At 36.8% G+C, this 21,175-nt stretch overlaps 1 protein-coding gene across 5 annotated transcripts in view; it reads left to right on the top strand.

Annotated features, from left to right (window-relative positions):
* The first annotated feature begins 11 nt into the window (after positions 1-11).
* ZFC3H1 (zinc finger C3H1-type containing) overlaps positions 12-21,175 on the top strand; it is a 49,920-nt gene continuing 28,756 nt past the window's right edge. The window contains exons 1-7 of one of the 5 annotated variants that reach the window (XM_004281895.3): positions 12-847; positions 5,715-6,131; positions 12,696-12,760; positions 15,888-16,086; positions 16,335-16,558; positions 18,359-18,482; positions 20,605-20,702. In XM_004281895.3, coding sequence (XP_004281943.1) covers positions 250-847; positions 5,715-6,131; positions 12,696-12,760; positions 15,888-16,086; positions 16,335-16,558; positions 18,359-18,482; positions 20,605-20,702 — 1,725 coding nt within the window. In that variant the 5' untranslated portion in view covers positions 12-249. Of the gene's footprint in view, positions 848-5,714; positions 6,132-12,695; positions 12,761-15,711; positions 15,734-15,887; positions 16,087-16,334; positions 16,559-18,358; positions 18,483-20,604; positions 20,703-21,175 lie in introns of those variants that run through there. The other 4 variants (XM_049694977.1, XM_033409543.2, XM_033409545.2 and 1 more) reach the window with 4 other exon arrangements.

Raw genomic sequence — 21,175 nt, 5'->3', positions numbered from 1 at the left:
TCGCGAGGCGGAAGAGCCCAGATCGCGGAGGAGCAAGGGGGCGCTAGGGCAGGGAAGTGGGTTGCGACGGTCCGGCGAGAAAGAGCTGGGGTGCGGGGAAGTTGGGGAGCAGAGCCCGCTAGGTGAGCAAGTAGGGTAAGGCCGCACCGACCGGGTCCGTTGAGAAAGAAGGAAACTGAGCAGGAAGGCAGCTGACGGGCGGATCCCCGGACAGAGCGCTAAGGTTGTGTGGAACGCGCTGCTCCCGGGATGGCGACTGCAGATACTCCGGCCCCGGCCTCCAGTGGCCTCTCGCCCAAGGAAGAAGGGGAGCTTGAAGATGGGGAGATCAGCGACGACGATAATAACAGCCAGGTACGGAGCCGGAGCAGCAGCACCAGCAGTGGCGGCGGGCTGTTACCGTACCCGCGGCGAAGGCCTCCTCACCCGGCCCGGGGCGGTGGATCCGGCGGAGGCGGTGGCTCCTCCTCGTCATCGTCCTCTTCTCAGCAGCAGCTGAGGAATTTTTCACGCTCGCGGCACGCGTCGGAGCGGGGCCACCTCAGGGGACACAGCAGCTACCGACCCAAAGAGCCGTTCCGGTCTCACCCGCCCTCCGTGCGGATGCCTTCGAGCTCACTGTCCGAAAGCAGCCCCCGGCCGTCCTTTTGGGAACGGAGCCACATCGCCTTGGACCGTTTCCGTTTTCGAGGCAGGCCTTACCGGGGTGGGAGTCGCTGGAGTCGGGGGCGAGGAGGGGGTGAGCGAGGAGGCAAGCCGGGGGGCAGACCTCCTCTGGGAGGAGGAGCTGGATCCGGATTCGGCAGCAGTCAGAGCTGGCGAGAGCCCTCTCCACCTCGGAAGAGTTGTATCCTTAACGTGGCGGTCTGCCCTGGGTGTGTCACTGAAGTTCCCTTTAGCGTCTTCTCAGATCTGTGAGATGAGTAACTTTTCGGAACCGTCAGAACCGCTTGTTTTCACTGTGTCAGTATACTTAACGTAGGCGGTTCTTTGGTAATCCCCACCCATGTGTCAAACTGTAGCGTTATTTCTTAAAATTGCTTTATTGGGTGTATTGCTTTTTAACATGAACGTGTTATGGATGGGGGCCAAACTGGTGGAATCTGAGACAGTGTAAAATCAGATTTGCAGTATTACATCAGAAGCCCAAGTCTCATTAGCTTTTGTTTTTGCTAGTACAGGAACTTTGTTACGTGAAGTTGCCTTAGATTGTTAGAGGGAGAAAAAAGATACTGGCCATAAAAAGTTTGGGGAATACTGTTGCTTATTTCATATTGCAGTGTCACATTGAAAATTGTGAGGTTTCATCGTTCATAATCCTACTGGTTTTATTTGTGATTCTGTTTCTAGCTTTCTTGATTTACTCTTACACACTGCCGCTTTTTTAAAGTTAAAAAAAAAAAAAAGAACTGGTATCTTCTTCGCCAACTCAAATTCAGAGGTTTGAAATTCACATATCTTTGGGGGAAACTTTACCTTCTTAACTTTTCTATTATGTTCACATTTTGGACATTTTATAACTCTTACTGCTGACAAATGTGGGCTAGATAGAAAATGAAACTTAACAGCATTTTTATTTTAATATATTGGAAACTATGGGGTTTATGGGAAGGTGGAATCTATGGAGAGGTTAAGAAGGAAAATAGCAAAATAATCTGTTTTTTGTTCCCTCTAATCTTTTTCATAGTTATCGTAAACATTCCTGAGTTTACTCATCTGAGGGTTTGCCATTTTAAGACGTGTTTGTAGAACTATGTCTTAAAAAACTTTTTTTTAATTGAAATATAGTTAATTTACAACGTGTGTTTCAAGTGTACAGAAAAGTGATTCAGTTATATATATATTATAATTTATTGTAGTAATGTAATATATACTTTTTCAGATTTTTTGTAGAACTGTGTCTTGACATATTCCATGATAACTGCATAAAAATAGTTTACTTAGAACATTTATTACTGGTTGTAATTTCCATGGTGTAATGATTTTTTAATATATTCATTATACATGAAACTTACATATAAAGACATTTGTTTGGGAGACACTCAACATTTTTTTCACGGAATACTTAGGACCAAGCTGTCTTTCCCAGATGTCGGGATCGGAAGGGGACCAGAAATGTAAGTTTAGGTAAGAAGTAGGAGCTTCTGGTGCTACTGCTCTGAAAAAACTTCTACAATCAAAAGTGGGTTAGGAGCACTCCAGGATTGTTTCAGAAAAAAAATCATGTAGGTATTTAACTTTTAAAAAGAGGAATGCTCTTTCAATAAAGTTAGAAAACCTCTGCCCAAGATATTTTTTTAACCAGGGATTTGTTAGTTGTCAATTCTGAGCCTAAAAATGGAAAGGCTATTTAAGTACAAATATGTAAATTTTTTAAGAATACGAAGATGTAACTTCTAATTTGTGTTGGAGAGGCAAATGTAAATAATTATAGTTCAGTGTAAAAGGTTCAAATTCAGGTATGTAAAAAGTACTATGGGAGCTTAAAGTTTTTTCTTAGTTTATTTTATATTAGAGAAGGAAGTGGTACGTGGACTTGCCTACCTCCTGCCTTTGCCTTCTTTCTGTCCATTCATTCAATACCTCTACCACATACCTTTATTAATTGTTAATCTTATATGTTCTTTTTAATGAACAGGCACATGATGTTGTGAAACAAGTATGGGAAAATATCCAGTTTGATCTCTGTAGTAACTTATCAGAAATGAGCTCTCTTGCTGTTTTTCTTTTCACAGATGCTGCACTTAAGGATGATTGTTTTGATCTTCTGCTCATTGTTTTCCTTGTGAAGTATCACTAATCCATCCTAGAGGTGGTATTCTTTATAAGAATTTGTGAAGGAAAACATAGCTCCCAGCCACTGTTGTGTAATGTGAGCAAACAAAATTTGTAATACAAAATTTTGTTAATTCAAATTCCTTTAATACCATGATTGTACTAAGTTTAATTCATATTTCCACTGTATGATTGTAATAATGACATTTTACAAATATTGCATTAAGAAAGAAGGATTATTCTGTGACTCACTTCCATAATCTAGAAGTGAGGTAGCATGAATGCAGGTGGGTTTTTGTTTTTTAAAACTTTTTTTTTCTGTAATAATTAAGGTATGCTGGATGCAGCTTTAAAGAAACAGAATAACCATTATTCTATTTAGATTCTATTTAGATTCTATTTTACTTAGATCCATATTCTATTTAGATATTAGATTCTATCAGAATCTAATACACCAAATAGATTCTATTGCAGTAGTTATTTTCATTCTCATTCATTTTTAATTTTCCTTAGTGAGAGACACTTTGTCAATCAATCTTAGCATATATCTCCTTTGGATGGCTGCTGATTTAAACTTTCAAATCTGATCAGAGCTAACATAATGAGTCCAGTGTCTCATCAGTAGAAAGTCATTCCATTTTCACCTGCAATTGTAAAGGTTGAATGGCAGTTCTTTTTTTAAACCAGGTTTCAGTTAGAAATTGCATCTTACCAATTTCAAATCTTTTAAGTGCTGGTATCATCGTAGCTGTTCTGCATAGACAGAAGTAGGAGATTTCATTTAGCCTTGAAGGAGATTAATTAGTCATAGCTCAGTTGCTTCTCATTTTTCTGTCCTTTAGTTATTTTATTTTTTTGTTAGCGTATTGAATCTTTTCCCTTTGTGAATGTTTCCAAGGACTCTAGTCATTTTTTTTTTTTTAAGTTACTGTAGCTACATTGGAAAAGTGAGATGTAAATGTAGATAATTACATAGTTTATGTACAGAGAGTATGTAATGGTGGGGTGGGGGAGCAAGTAATTGCCCGACTTCACATAGTGGGTGATATTTGAATTGGGGTCAATTTGAAGAACAGAAGAACCTAGACACAAAGCTATGCATAAATTGTGATAAACATGGAAGAGGTGAGATTGGAAAGGAATCATGAAAGCATTATATGCCATTTTAAGGATTTTGGACTCTATTCTTAGATTAAAACAAGGGATGAGATCTGATCAGATTTGTGTTCTAGAAAGATTAGTCTACCAATAGGATGGAGAATGGCTTGTGGGAGATAGAACCCTAAATGGCTATCACCAGCCAAAACTATGGGAGTGCATTAGAACGCTCAAAATTGACAGAGAGAGACTAAGTAGAGCTCACTGGCGAGCACCATTTTTGCAGTAGTTGGAAGAGAAAGGAGTCATGAAAACTTACAGGCAAAAAAAAAATAAGGAAACAAAGGGAAAGTAGAGTTATGGAAGCTAAGAGAGAAGTAGTTTACAGTGTTTAGTGCTGCAGAGAAGTCAGGGTGGATAAACTCAGCCAGCAGAAGCCAGATTCCATTTGGTGGAGGAGTAAGACAGGTAATGAGAAACTAGTATTGTTTCAAGAAACTGAGCTCTGAAGAGATCAGAAAAACAGATTTACTGGAACAGTTTTGCTGCAGAACTGTTAAAGATTTTCAGGTGTAGTGCTCATTTAGTTTCTAAAATATTTGGTGGTAATTCCCATTCTTAAATTGGTCATTAGGGAAGTTTAAAAATTTTGGGGGCTTCCCTGGTGGCACAGTGGTTGGGAGTCCGCCTGCCGATGCAGGGGACGCGGGATCGTGCCCCGGTCCGGGAGAATCCAACATGCCGCGGAGCGGCTGGGCCCGTGAGCCGTGGCCGCGGAGCCTGCGCGTTCGGAGCCTGTGCTCCGCGGCGGGAGAGGCCACGACAGTGAGAGGCCTGCGTACCGCAAAAAAAAAAAAAAAATCTTTGTAGATTGCTTTTCCGTTAAGTTGTTACACAGAGAAGAAACTATTTAGGGAACTGTAATGTTATATTGTAGCGAATGTAATGATCTATAAATGACATATTAAAACCACTACTTGTCTTTTGTTAATTTCTAGGCTGGAGAAGTGAGGTGGAACAGTTCTCATATTTATGAATTAATTTGAATAAAAATTGTAGTTTGGAACCTTGTAGCCATTTCCAACCAAGAAGTTAAGTTTTATGTATCACTATGTTAGAGAAGAAAAAAAAACAAAAGTAATTGGTTTTAGATATCCTTTTCTTCAGGGGAAAATTAGAAGATACATTTTGAATACAACTTAAGGTTTTTTTTTTATTATTTAACTGCGTTCATTGTCTTAGTTATATATATGTTGGATGTTAGTATACTTGATGAGCTCTGTACTTGTTATCTGTTAGGTTTTTAATACAGTGTTTCTTATTCATAACTTAGTCTTAACTATTGTCAGTGTTAATTTTTTATCTCTTTTTAAAAATTTGAGACATGACAAGAAACTAATTAAAAAGAAGAAACGTTTTCTTCTGATTATCTGAAGTGTAAATTATCCACATCTGTGACAAACCATTCAGTTTCTCCCCTCTTCCTTCAGAAAGGAATCTCTAACATCCAGCTCATTATGGGCTTTCCTGATAACCTGCAGAAGGAAGGATGCTATAACCTAACTAGGTGTAATACCTGTGGATACAACAGGTAATAAGTGACACGAGTGATTTTGTAAGTGGACTATTTATATGCATACTTGTTAATTTTAAAGTATGGGCACATAATGAAAGTGGGCATTAGCAGCACATGTGTTAAATGGCATTTAGTAATTTTAAAATATCAGTTCATCTTCCTTGAAAAACATGAAAAAGGGAGACAATTCATCTATAGTCTAATGTGTTTTTGTTAAATTAACTGGAAAATTTTTGGAAACTGGTTTCCTTAATATGCTGTTCAGCTAAAAGTTTTGGAAGATCTCCATCAAGAAAACAGAATTATTCATCAAAAAGTGAAAACTGTGGGGAAGAAACTTTTGAAGATTTACTTTTGAAGTATAAGCAAATACAGTTGGAACTAGAGTGCATCAATAAGGATGAAAAACTAGCTTTGAGTAGCAAAGAGGAGAATGTGCAAGAAGATCCTAAAACACTGAACTTTGAGGACCAAACAAGCACTGATAATGTCAGTATTATAAAGGACTCAAGTAAAGAAGTAGCTCCTGAGGAGAAAACACAGGTCAAAACGTTTCAGGCATTTGAATTAAAACCACTCAGGCAAAAATTGACTTTACCAGGAGATAAGAACCGGTTGAAAAAAGTTAAAGATGGAACAAAACAGCTTTCCCTGAAATCTGACACTACTGAATCTAGTCAAGGTAATGGAATTTAAAATTTCAATTAGTGATGATATGCTTCTTCCTCTAAAGGGGTAACTAGTTATTTTGGTAGTGTACTTCATTGAAATGATTCTGGTGTTTTATCTGTGAATTCTTTTTGCAGATAGTAGATAGTCGTATTGTTGGGTGATGACAAGTTTTGTTTCATTCTGATCTTTCACCACTTTTGGCCTTAAGTGCTGATCAGGACTAATAATACAGTTTTTAACATAAGTGGTAGTGGGCACCTTTGTTCGCTAACTTACAGGGGATACTTTTGCCATTTACTTTTAGATATGATGTTGGCTAAGTTTATTGTAGGAGTCCTTTATTGGGTAAAGGAAGTGTTCACCCCCACCCCAGCCCCCATTCCTTGTTTGAAATTTTCAGCATGAATGGATTTTGAAGTTTATCAAATCTTTTTTCTTCATTTATGGAGAAGAGCATCTAATTTTTCTCCTTTAATTTATTAGTGTAATGGATTATATTAATTGATTTTTGTAGTGTTAAACCACCCTTGTATGATTGGGATAAATCCAGTTAGTTCATGATATATCATTTTTATACATCATGGATTTGGTTTATTAATTTTTTCTTTTCCTCTTTTTTATGAATGTATGATTTATATACAGTAAAAATTTACCCATTTAACTGTATAGTTCTTTGAGTTTTGACAAATGCAAGCAGTTGGGTAACCATTGCCAGCCATCACTATCATAGAACAGTTTCATTAACTCCCACCTATTCCCTCATGCCACCAACCCTACTTGGTAACCTCTGGTCTGTTTTCTGACCCTATACTTTTGCCTTTTCCAGAATGTCATATAAATGGAGTCTTGTAGAACATTGCCTTTTAACCCTAGCTGCTTTCCCTTAGCATAGTGTATTTGAGATTGATCCATGTGGTTGCTTATGTCAGTAGTTCATTTCTGTTTTATTGCTGAATGCCCCATATGGCTATGCTACAGTTTGTTTATCCATTTCCCACTTCAGGGACATTTGGTTCTTCCAGTTTGGGGCAGTTACAAAACCTTCATAGATAAAGGTTTGCTAATGTTTTGTTTAGGATTTTTCACGTAGGTTCATAGTCTGTAGTTTTGTTCCTTCTTTTTCCTTACAAGTTTTAGTATAAGGTTATGATGCTCAGAATGAGTTGGGGAGTGGTTTCCTCTTTGTTCTCTGGGATAGTTTTAAGGTTGAAATCATTCCTGGGATATTTGGTAGATCTTGCTGATAAAATTATCTGGGCCAGGATGGCTTTTTTTCTGGGAAGGTTTTAAACTACTGACTGTTTATGTTTTCTATTTCTGGTTAAGGCAGTTTAGGTAAACTATTTTTCTTGTAATGTGCTCGTTTCCTGTAAGTTGTACAGTTTATACTAAGTTATTCTGAAGAATCTTACATTTTTATTATCCACAGCAGTTATTAATTGTGTCTCCCATCATCTTTTAAAAATTTCCCCAGAAATAAGTCCACAGCTTTTAAAACTCATTAATTTTTAGCCTCTCTACTATTAACATCATTTGGGGCTATGAAACTTCTACTTTAGCTGCATCTCAGTTTGTCATTTGTAAATTTTTTTCATTCAGTTCTAAGTGTTTTCTAATTTTTGTTATTCTTTGGCCTATAGGCTGTTTAGAAGTGTGTTCCAAAACACGTAGGTTTTTTAGGTGTATATTTTGTCATTGAATTCTAAGTCAATCACATTGTCAGAGAATGAGATCTATATAGTAGCAATCTTTTGAAATATTTGTAGAGACTTGCTTTATTGTCTAGTATGTGATTGATTTTTGTAACTGTTGTGTGTTTGAAAGGAATGTTTGGATTGTTAGATCAAGCTTTTTTTTTTTTTTTTTTTGAGGTATGTGGGCCTCTCACTGTTGTGGCCTCTCCCATTGCGGAGCACAGGCTACGGACTCGCAGGCTCAGCGGCCATGGCTCATGGGCCCAGCCGTTCCGCGGCATGTGGGATCTTCCCGGACCAGGGCACGAACCTGTGTCCCCTGCATTGGCAGGTGGACTCTCAACCACTGCACCGCCAGGGAAGCCCCTAGATCAAGCTTTTATGTTCACATCTTCCTTCTAAGATATGAACATTTTTTGATCTGCTTGATCTGTCAATTGCTGAGAGGCTTGCTAAAATCTGCCAGTATGGTAGTGGATTTCTAGTTTTCAGTTTTTGCTTTAAATACTTTGAGGCTGGGGAATTGACTTATTATTCTCATTATTATGTAGTGATCTCTATCTCTAGTAATGTTTTTGCCTAAAAGACTATTTTGTCTCATGTTAATAAACACACCATCTTTCTCTTGTTAAGTATATATGCTTTGTATATCACTTTCCATCCTTTCAGTCTTTCTGTATCTTCATGTCCCAAATGTTACTTGTACATTGTATGGAGCTGGATTTCATTTGTAGTTTAACCTGACGATCTTTGTCTTTTAACAAGAACATATAGTTCACATTTTTTCATGATTACTGATATTTGTATTTATTTCCTTTTCTTTTTTTTCTGTCTTGCCTCTTTTGACTTTTTTTTTTAATACAACTTTTTTTTTTTCTTTTACTCGTTTGGAAGTTAGATACAAAGTTTTTGGTCTCATTGATTCCTTTAGGAATTGTAACATGAATTCTTATCAGTGTTTAAAGTTAATCAAGTTATTTACCCTTTCCCTGATATACAAGGACCAGTATTTGCCTACCTTTGCCCATGTATTTAACACTTTCTTGGCTCACTCTTCCTTCTGTGTCTAGAATCACTTATGCTTAAAATACATTTTTAAGAATTTCCTTTAGTTTGTGTCTGCTATATGAAAACCTTATTTCTGTTTATCCTATTTTAAAGACAATTTTCTTAGGTTTAGAATTCTAGATTAGTTAATTATATTCTCAGTATATTGAAGATATTTTCTGGCTTCCATTGTTGATTTTGAAAAGTCAGCTATCAATCTTTTTCTTTTTAATAAAACATTTTTAAAAATTTATTTATTTATTTTTGGCTGCGTTGGGTCTTCGTTGCTGTGCGCAGGCTTTCTCTAGTTGGTGAGAGGGGGCTACTCTTCATTGCAGTGCGCGGGCTTCTCCTTGCGGTGGCTTCTCTTGTTGCAGGACACAGGCTCTAGGCGCGCGGGCTTAAGTAGTTGCAGCATGCGGGCTCAGTAGTTGTGGCTTGTGGGCTCTAGAGCGCAGGCTCAGTAGTTGTGGCACACGGGCTTAGTTGCTCTGTGGCATGTGGGATCTTCCCAGACCAGGGATTGAACCCGTGTCCCCTGCATTGGCAGGGGATTCTTAACCACTCTGCCACCAGGGAAGCCCAACTTCTGTCTTTTCAACTAGACTTCCGGAAAGGCTAATCTACGCTGACTCCTTTCATTTCACCTGTCATTCCTTCTTAACTCAATGTAGTTTGCTTTTCTGACCCTACCAGAATACTGAAACTACTCATGGCACAGTTACTTTGACCTAATTGCAAAATTCATTTTTCATTTTCATTCCTTTTTTATTTCATTCTTCCATTTATTCAAAATTTAGTTGAGCACTTTATTCCAGCCTCTTGGAAGTACATCAGTGGAAAATAGACAGTCATTTATGCCTTCATGGGCTTGCATTTTAAGAAGAGGAGACTGTAAATATGATGAGTAAATAACAGTTGTAGAGAGAGAAAAAGCATAGCAGTAAGTAAGTTAGGATGGAGATAGTGGGTATAGGCTGCAGTATTAATGGGTGATCAGGAGAGGCCTGAATTTGAAGGTGAGATTTAAACAAAGGCTTTGAAGATGGTGGGGGAATAGCCAAATGGGGGAAATAGGTTTCTAGGCAAAGAGAATAAATAGCTAGAGCATTGATTTTCTAACTGTGGTCCTTGGACCTTCTTTACCTGGGAACTTGATAGAAATGCAAATTCTTAGGCCCTACCCCAGATCTACTAAATTGGAAACTCTGGAAATGGGGCCCAGCAATCTGTATTTAAGAAGCCCTCTTGTTGATTCTGATACTTGATAAAGTTTGAGAATCACTGAACTAGAGTAATGACCCTTAGGCAGAAGGGTACTGGCATATTTGTGGAATAACAGGGAAACCAGTGCCACTAAAGAAGAGAGAGTGATGGGGAATGAGTAGTGGGAGAGAAGAGGTCAGAGATAACGAGTTGGGACAGATCATGTATTTTGTAAGATGGTTTTTATTCTGAGTGAAATAGGAGCTGTTGCAGGGTTTTGAGCAAAGGATTGGCATAATTTGTTTTAAATTCTCAAAGGATCACTGCTGCTATGTTGAGAGTATCCTGTAGGGAGTAGACACATCTGTTATATTCAGTGATGTTTTTCTCACTAATCCTGAAATTTGGGGATTTCTATGCTACTGTACACATCAGTAGTTTCTTGCAACTTTCTGATTTTCCTTTTTTTAAAAAAAATACTTTTCCTATGTAACTTCTTAACTGTTGATGTCCTCACCGTTCTCTTCTCCTTGGGTGTTCTCAGTTATTATGGTTTTAGCTACCACCTATATCCTGACTGTCTCTAGCTCAGTTTAGAATTTCAGGTAATAATTTTAAAAATACTGCATGACTGCACAAGACCAATTTTCATTTCGGAAGTATTGAGTAAGAATTGAAATAGAAATATTTTTATAGAGATCCATGATAGTGGTACGACAGAAGGACCAAACTACATGTTTGGTCAATTAAATCATAACCTGCTTTTATTAATCTTTGTGTAAAGTTAGATTTATGGTCTGAAATTTACGGTTTGTGCTTGTTTTTCAGGTGACATTGTGCTCATTAGGTAGCTGCCAGCTTAGTGCATAGTTGCCTCTATGCTCCCTTAAAGGGAGGTGCTGCCATCTTTTATAGATGAAAGAGAGCCTCATCAACTAATAAACTCTCATGACTAATGACTCATAGTATAGGAGAAAAGTTCTTTGTACATTTATTGTGGAAAGTCTGTCTTTATTTTTTTTCCTTGTTCATTTTTGTCTAATAGTTATTACTATTCTCTTATTCTTTGAAGTATGGTCAGTTTTGTTATAAGGTGACATGCATTCCTGGAAATCACTACACTGCAGAATTGCACAATAAAAGGCACAGGGCTAGGGGCAAATGGTGTTAGGGAAAACAACACTCAAAAACCTTGTCAGTGGCACATGAAAAAAGATTGGAATCTAATAAAAACGGTAATGCAGGTTTACACATTAAATGGGTAAAAATGCTTGAAATACTACAATAAATATGTCACTTTACCTTGGAAAAGACCTAAAATGTGCTTGTGGAAGTAGATCTGCAGCTTATGAGTTACTGTGAAGTAGAGCAAGGAAGTTTATTTGAAATTGGACAGTAAGTTGAAACACCAGATGGGGATGGGTGTGCATATACAGTGAACTGAAGTAGCTGGTAAATTGATCACCATGCGTGGGATTTGTATATTCCTACATGGATCACCTGGGTGCAGCTTTCTGCATTCTCTTAGTGTTTCTTGGACGCAAATTGTACGTAAGCAAATGTGAAATTTGTGTTGTCCTCAGATTATTTTCTAATATATCAATCATGTTGCAACAAATTCATATTTCCAAAACAAGCCTTATGGCAGAACTGACCTAACTCAAAGTTTGGTGATTGCCTTCCATTTACTTTTTCTAGGTACTTGATATAATAATTTTTCTATGTATTGAATAAGTTGCCTATTCTTTTATCAGTAGGTCTTGAGCAATCAAATTAGGATATTTGGAATACTGGTAGTGGTATTATGGAAAAAAAAACTAGGCTTGGAGTTTAGACTTAGTTGAATCCTAGCTTTGCAAATTTATTTGTGTCATCTTAAGAAAAGATTTTCTTAGTTTTTAACTTAATCTGTTTTAGCTATGAAAGTGCCTCTCTCAGTACTATTATATATGTACTGTAACTTTACTGTGTAATTTGTAGAGCTGTCATAGATTAGATAATATATAAATAAGATTTTGTAATAGCTTAATCAGAAATCTGAGCCCAAGGCTAGAATTCTGGAAAATGTGTGGAAGGACTTAATTTGGTTGATACTTAACCTACTTCTGTTGATGCTTTTCTGCATAAATAGAGAACATTTCTTTTTTTTTCTACTTTTTGGCCAAGTCCCAAAGACATTTCTTTAATGAATAAATCCAATACAATCTCTAAATGTTGAATTCATTTCAACTTTTGAGGTCTGAATTAATCGTCACATATTCTTTTCTGTGTATTATCTATTCAGTAATGAAGCTTTGTTTCTTGTCTGTCTGCTGTGTAAATTCTGTTCTTATTTGAAATAATTATTTTTAGTTCAGAAGTCATTCTTACCATAGTGCAGTTTTAATTTATAATTTAATATTTTGAATTGTTTTTGCATTATAACTTTCAGAAATGAGGCTGATGTGGAAAGTTTGTTCAGATTTTCATTCTCTCTAACAACATTCTTTCCTTTTGGTTGAGAGATTGAGAAAATGAGACCCTTTAATGAGACCGTTTAAAATAAATACTAGTAAATATCATGTAGCATTTTAAATTGATTGTGGCAACCTTTTAAAGCATTCAGAATATGCTGTTTTATTTTAAAGGATTAGAAGATAAGGAACAAAATTTAACGAGAAGAATTAGTGCCTCAGATATTCTATCTGAAAAGGTAAGATACTGCTTTGTGAGATTGGATATCTCTGTAAGACTGATTCTTGCACTACTTTACTCTGTTCTTTTGAAAGGGAAATTCTGTCTTGTTTTTCACTCATTTTTTGTTTTTCAGCATTGCTATACCTTCATTTGGATATAAGCCTTAAAGATAAGAAAATCTGGAGAGACATCTTGGAGTATCTCCACTGGGTTCAATTAGATTACATTTAATTTAATTGAAATGTTATATGTATCTATAGATAATGTTTTTGCTTTTTTGGGTTTTTTTTTTTTGGTGGTATGCGGGCCTTTCACTGTTGTGGCCCCTCGTGTTGCAGAGCACAGGCTCCGGACGCAGGCTCAGCGGCCATGGCTCACGGGCCCAGGCGCTCCGCGGCATGTGGGATCTTCCCGGACCAGGGCACGAACCCGTGTCCCCTGCATCGGCAGGCAGACTCTCAACCACTGCGCCACCAGGGAAGCCCTGCTTTTTTGGATTTTGAAACTTCTCATTTTCCTCCACAGATTTTCTTTTCCTAATTTTGGGGGATTATGCTGTGTGAGAAAGCTTTGGAGTTAGACAAACCTTGACCTGGTATCCAATTCTAGCTCCTCTTATTAGCTGAGTGATCCTTGTGTATGCTGTTTAGCCTTTGCTTGCCTCTGTTTTCTTTTCTACAAAATGAGTTTAATGTCATCTGTTCTCTGGGTTGTTGTGAGGTTCAGCAGGATAAAGTACAAGAGCATCAAGCACTGTGTTCGACGTGTAATAGGTATTCACTGGCCCAAGCCTTTTGTTTGTTGAATTAGAGATCTGAAATATCTGCAGTTTCTTCTATTAAGATTTCAGTTTTTTATGCTTTTTATGGGTAAACTGAAATGATGCAAAGAGCCTAGAAGCTTTAGGAAAGAGAGGGTCCTGAATTTAAGGATGATAATATAATAGATACACACGCATGTGCACATACACGTGCGTGCATTTATATGTGTATGGTTTTGAATAACTCTGTAAGGTAGGTTGACATCTCTTTTACAGATGAACTAAGATTCATGTGCATAGATTAAGTGACTTGCCTAAAGTTACATAGGACTTAGGCGTCAGAACAAGGAGTTTGAATGAGGCTCAGTGCTCTTGCTGATCAAGTAGCTGCTTTAAGTAGCATATAGTTGAATGACAGAATCAGTGGTCTCTTTCATTCCAGAAGGGTTAGTAGCAAAAGATAATCAAAGACTTTTAAGTCTCAGTGGAACAGTAATGATAGCTTTATTTTACTTAAGCTCTGGATCAGCACTGTCCAATAGAATTTTCTACAATAATGGAAATGTTCTATACCTGCAGTCTCCAATATGGTAGCTATTAGCTACATGTGGCTATTAAGCACTTGGAATGTGACTAGTGTGGCTGAGGAAATAAAGTTGTTATTCAATTTTAGCTAAATTTAAATAGCCATACATGGCTTGTTGGTCCCATTTTTGGATAGCATGGCTGTAGGTCTTCAGTACCAAGCAGTAGAATTTGATATGTTTAAGTGACTTGGAGTAAAAAAGACTCATGATAATTTTTAAGCTCATTTGTTACATATATTTCCCAAAAAAGGAAAGAGTAACTGTATCCTGGCTTGGTTAAACTGAAGTACTGAAATATGTGTTGGTAGTTTAATTAGAGATTTATAATAGTCTATATAAGGTTAAACTACTAGGTAGGATCCACTGGGGTTTTTTTTTATGTTTAAGAATTAAATAATTTATTGGATTTTAAAAATGTAATTACAATTCACCTATAAGGGAAAGTTACTAGATAAGCGGGCCTTAACCTTCTTGAGTCTTAGCCTCTTTTGAGTCGCCCCTCCTTTTCCATATATACACATAAAGGAAAAACACATACAGCTTTGTATTTAACTTCAAGGAGTGGGGATGCCAAAGGACTCCTTATCTCTCTCCCACTAAAGTCTCATGGACTCCAATTTAGAACCTCTGCTTAGGTTGCCTGACATTTTCAGTTATATTTTAGCTAAAATGTACAGAATAGAATAATTTTAAAAGTTAACTCAAAAAAAGTGGAGTGAAAAAATTAAGAAGTTGCTTCAATTGAAAAAAAGTTCTCATACATTTGTTCCTAAACTGTTTTCCTGTTTTAGCTTCCCTGAAGAAGTCTTGGGTGTTCAAAATATTTTCAATATTCAGATAAATATCTGTAGCTTTAGAACATGGAATGCTCTAATATAAGCAAATCTTTACATATTTTTTCGTTTAAAACTGATTTAAAGGGGGCTTCCCTGGTGGTGCAGTGGTTGAGAATCTGCCTGCTAATGCAGGGGACACGGGTTCGCGCCCTGGTCTGGGAGAATCCCACATGCTGTGGAGCAACTAGGCCCGTGAGCCACAACTACTGAGCCTGCGAGTCTGGAGCCTGTGCTCCGCAACAAGAGAGGCTGCAATAGTGAGAGGCCCACGCACCGTGATGAAGAGTGGCCCCTGCTTGCTACAGCTAGAGAAAGCCCTCGCACAGAAACGAAGACCCAACACAGCAAAAATTAATTAATTAATTGATAAACTCCTACCCCCAACATCTTAAAAAAAAAAACACCATGCTTCATCAATGTCTTCTTTAAAAAAAAACTGATTTAAAGATTTATAAAAGATTTATAAAATATATATTTTAAAAAGTTTGTAAATTTGTATCTTGACATTCACTGTGCCTGTTCTGTGTAGTACTTGTAAGGCTAGTACAAGTACACATGATTATGGAACCACTTCGTTCTTCATTCCTTACCTCCCCTGGGTTGATTTCTTCTTGCATTCACTGCCATCAGATTTCTACTCCTGTTTGGGAGGCAGTTAAATGCCAATCTCTAACGCTTAACTTTTTTTTTTCATCATCAGTTGTACTCTCCCCTTCTAACCCTTCACACTTACATATAAACACATACCCTCTACAGATTGATCTTCTGTTTGTATTACAGGGACTGAATTAGAGTATAGGGCTATGGTAAGTTATTCAGTTTCCTTATTTTATTTGTATTAATATTTACCATTTAAGTATTTGCCTTAAAACTAACTGATCTTATAAAAGATTTGACTTGGTAATATGTTTAAAGTCAAATAATAGAATCTTTAAATGGCAACTGTTTCTTTTTTTAAAGAAGCTTGGTGAAGATGAAGAGGAGCTATCTGAATTGCAGCTTCGTCTTTTGGCTCTTCAGTCAGCCAGTAAAAAATGGCAACAAAAAGAACAGCAGGTGATGAAAGAAAGCAAAGAAAAGCTGACTAAGATGAAAACTGTACAGCAGAAAGTTAAAACCAGTACAAAAACACATTCGGCCAAAAAAGTTAGCACTACAGGTGATCATTTCTGTTAAATTCTTTTAATTGATTTCCTATATCAGTATGGTTTTTAGATTTTAATTCAGAAAGTTTTGAGCTGAGAATTATATCCTGACTAAAGTATAATCGTATATAAATGAACTTAGAGGAGCAGCTGTATATATGACTTAATAATGAAAAAAATTGTTAAAGCTCTTATTTTCTTTTATCTTCTAGAAAATTCTAACTCTAATAGATACTGATGTTTCTATATTTTTTATTTAAAGCTAAACAAGCATTGAGGAAGCAGCAAACAAAGGCATGGAAGAAACTACAACAACAAAAAGAACAGGAAAGACAGAAAGAAGAGGATCAACGGAAACAAGCTGAAGAAGAAGAGAGAAGGAAAAGAGAAGAAGAAATCAGAAAAATTCGAGATCTCTCAAATCAGGAAGAGCAATACAATCGATTCATGAAATTGGTTGGTGGAAAGAGGCGATCAAGGAGTAAAGTAAGGAGTTCAAAAATACAAAATCAAAATATTACTCAAATTTAACTGTCCTTATAGTCTTATTTCATAAATTCAGTCAACTAAGAAAAAGTATTAAGTTCTTTTGTTTGATAGAGCTCATTATATAAATAACTCTTGGGAAGAAGGGAAGGTAGGTTATAATTGAGAATGAGTCGTTTTTATAGTTATAGATATTAGAAATAAAAGAAATGAAAGGCTAATATAATATTATGGTTAGAAAAGCTTCCTTTTGACTTTTTTGTCATTTTCTGTTTAGAAGAAAGTAGCATTACTGAGTTGTAGTGAGGACTTATTCTTAAAATGACTGTTCCCTATTAGTTTTCCATTTTTTAGTATGTAGAATTAGAAATGTGTCATGATTAATTGATATGGACTTTTTTTTTTTTTTTTTTGGCGGTACGCAGGCCTCTCCTGTCGCGGAGCACAGGCTCCGGACGTGCAGGCTCAGTGGCCATGGCTCACGGGCCCAGCCACTCCGTGGCATGTGGGATCTTCCCGGACCAGGGCTTGAACCCGTGTCCCCTGCATCGGCAGGCGGACTCCCAACCACTGCGCCACCAGGGAAGCCCGATATGGACTATTTTAAAGAAAGTTAAATCGTCATATAGTCATAGCGTTAGTGCATGTGACTTTAGTTATCAAGCATTTGTGAGCCTTTATTTATAAGTCATTGATAATGACTAAGTCATTTTCTTTTATGGATGGTGTTAGGAAGTAAACTGGAGATTTAATACTGATCTACTGCTATTAGCAGTGACAAATTTCAGAATTCTGAGCTTTAATAATACACTCACGAGTGTAGTCTCATACACTCGTGGGTGTATTATTAAAGAATAGAGGGATATTTAAGAATAAGAGCTATTTAATTGTAGCAAGTCAAGAGTTAGGTTTGCTTAAGTAAGGAATATATAAGTATTCATACTTTGAACTTCCAGAAAGCACTTTGATAGAATCTTTTTTTAGAGAAGTATTGTATTAATAGTTGTATGTTACTCTTATATCCATCTGGATAGTTTTTTTTTAATTTTGCGGTACGCGGGCCTCTCACTGTTGTGGCCTCTCCCGTTGCAGAGCACAGGCTCTGGACGCGCAGGCTCAGTGGTCATGGCTCACGGCCCCAGCTGCTCTGCGGCATGTGGGATCCTCCCGGACCGGGGCACGAACCAGTGTCCCCTGCATCGGCAGGCGGACTGTCAACCACTGCACCACCAGGGAAGCCCCAGATAGTTTTTGCTAGTTTTCAATTTGTTATAAACTGTCTCCGAGTGGAACATTTTAAGAAGTAAAAAAAAAAAGAAAACATACGAGCATATGACAAGAGTTTTTAGTCTTCAGTTATCATTAGTTTATTCATAACTAAAATGTTAAGGATTATTTGGGCAATATTCTAAATATAGTTTTGATTACATAAAACTTGAATTCATTTATCTGATTTCTTAGCTTACAGAGAGAGGCTATTAGTATTTATGAGCTTAGGGTCATCTTATTTTCTAGAGGAATAGCTGATTATTTAGTGGCTCAGCTCACTCTGGGAGATTTCATCTGTATATATAGTACTTGCTAGTTTCATTTTCTGACAGTTGTAAAATGTCAACCACAGTGTACCTGTCATGTGTGTTGAATTTCCCCAATCAGATGTGATAGGCAGTTCTAACTGGATCATCATGATTTTTGATACTGTTCTACATAAAATATAACTATAATTGTTTTGTAATTTCTAGCCTAAGAATAGATTAAGACAAAATATTGTGAAACTAAAAAAAAATCTTGTGTAATTAGTCCTCAGACCCTGACCTGAGACGATCCTTAGATAAGCAACCTACTGATAGTGGAGGAGGCATTTATCAATATGATAACTATGAAGAAGTTGCTATGGATACAGATAGTGAAACCAATTCTCCAGGTATGAGCTAAACCTTAAAACATATGCATGTTCACAATTATTAAGTAGAAAATCGTCACAAAGCTACCCAAAACCTTGCAAGAAATGTGTAATGAAAGTGAGATTTGCTGGTGGGCTGTACAACCATAGACATTATTTGGTGTTATAAATAATTCAAGAGCAAACCTCAAATGTGTAATATTAACCTTTATTTCTAAGTATTTCTTTCTATATAGCATTTTAATAAGAAGGCAGTGTTTTACTGTTAACTATGTGATCTAAAAAGTGAAGATTGTGGGAAGGGTGAGAACACTGTTTTAAAAAACAAATAAACAAACCTTTGCTTTCTTAAGTATCTTTGTATCTAAGGCATTCTTCGCTTTAGTTAAAAAAAGGGGGGGGGATCTTTCTTGATTTTAGGCTTCCTTCCTCCTTCCACTGATGATACTCTGTAGGAATAGGGAGATGGAAAGTGATACTAGTGGTGTCTTAGGATCAGCTGGTTAGAACTGTTAGGGCTGTACCTCAGTTAGATTGCACATTTTAGGGTATGACCATCCTTGCGGGCTAGAGGCTCGCTTTAGTTGATATTCAGTAGTGATCAGCTGTGAGAGACCTGTTCTCTTACTAATTAACACACATAAGACTGAGGCAGACAACCAAATGCAGTTGGTGTTCTAGGAACTAGAATACTTACCTGCAAGGCCACATGATCAGTGTTTTTCTTCCAGTGGTCATATTGTGAGACCAAATTAAACTAGAATTCTACTTTAGTGTGCCTAGAGAGAAGGCAAAATCTGTATGATTTGGTAATGTTAATAAAAGTGCTCATTTTCAGGTTACTATGTTTCGGTTCATATTTAATAATCTTGTATTTTGATTTCATAGTTTAATTCTCTTTGGTCAATCTTTAATTTTCATATTTCCAGGTTCTTGGAGATGATTCATTGTAGTTCCCAAGTATTGACAATATTATTATTACTCTTTCTATAAAATAATTTTATGATCTACCCTCTTAAAAGAATTTTGTAAAAAATTATTATACAGAGAATGTACTCTACTCAGTTTTGTAAATTTTAACTTTTTGCCGTATTCATTACAAATATTTATGTTTTTAAGAAGTAAAGTGTTCTAAAGGTCAGTGTATAGTCAAATGGCATCATTTGGGCCACAGGTCAGCCCCATATAAGGCATGTGGTTAATATCCATATTGACTTGAGAGACAACGGGGACAAAGAAGAAATTTTAGTTTTCCCTAAGGTTGTATGGTTATTGAGTAGCAAGAGTAGTCTTTGAATCTGCCAGATTTCAGTGAGTCTAAAGAAACCACTGACAGTAAAAAGTGCAATTATCAATATTTTTAGCTGCTGCCAAGGAAGAAATGCTAACAATTTAACTGAGATGCATCAGTAACTATTTCAGAATTATTAATGTTTATTTATTTGGCTGCGTCAGGGTCTTAGTTGCAGCATGTGGGATCTTCTTGTTGCAACATGCAAACTCCTAGTTGTGGCATGTGGGATCTAGTTCCCTCACCAGGGACCAAACCTGGGCCCCCTGCATTGGGAGTCTTAGCCGCTGGACCACCAGGGAATTCCCCAGAATTATTAAAATGTGAAAAAGTGTACACTTTAATAATTAAATACAGTGGGTAATTCTTTTCATTCCTAGTCCTGTTTGCTTTCTATCCAATTTAAATAGTCCATTTCTTCACTTTTCTCCACATGAAGGGAGGAATGGAGTCACCACATCACTGTTTTCCTTTGGTTAGGACACTTTGGCAGATTCAGGGGAATTTTTTGTTTTACTATTTCTTAAAAAGTATGTTTATTTCCAAAAAAAAAAAAAGTGTGTTTCTAGCCTTTCCTGCTCTATTCCCTGTTACCACCACTAGGTGAGAAGTAGAACAAAGTAGAGAGTTTTGAGGGACTAAATATCAGCGTAAGTGGATGGCTGATTTTGTAATGATATAAGGACAATAAGGAGGTGGTCTCATGGAAGTCAAATATTTTATTGGAGATTAATAAAATCTCACTTGTACTCTACTTAGATGCAATTTTATTTCTTCAAAAATACCATAAATTTAATTTATTCCTATTGAAATACATCTATTATTAAACTCTTACAAAAATTTTTTTTACAGCTCCTTCACCAGTGCAACCACCATTCTTCTCTGAATGTTCATTGGGGTATTTTTCTCCGGCACCATCTGTTTCTTTGCCTCCACCACCTCAGGTTTCTGTAAGTGAGAATTCATATGATTTCTATGAAAATTTTGTAGCCTTATGTCTTTTCTAATTTGTTTTGAAAAGCTGGCCTGTAATTAATTGTTAGGTTTGAAGAGAGCGTAAAATCAAAATTGCTTATCAGAATTAATAGCTATGAAATCTATGGAATAAACAGTTGATTAGTTATTGGCAGACTATCCATTTGGTAGATTTTTTTCGTAGCTAATTTTTTTTTTAACATCTTTATTGGGGTATAATTGCTTTACAGTGGTGTGTTAGTTTCTGCTTTATAACAAAGTGAATCAGTTATACATATACATATGTTCCCATATCTCTTCCCTCTTGCGTCTCCCTCCCTCCCACCCCTCCAGGCGGTCATAGCTAATTTTTAATCTCATGTTGACTTTCTTTCAGTACTTAGTATGTTTCCTTCTTTCTTCTCTTTGTTCCTCTTTGTTCCTCAGAAAATGTATTCCGAAGCAGAGT

This window comes from Orcinus orca, chromosome 11, assembly GCF_937001465.1.
Source record: "Orcinus orca chromosome 11, mOrcOrc1.1, whole genome shotgun sequence".
NCBI classification, from domain to species: Eukaryota; Metazoa; Chordata; class Mammalia; order Artiodactyla; family Delphinidae; genus Orcinus; species Orcinus orca.
This window is presented reverse-complemented; position numbering and strand designations above follow the sequence as displayed.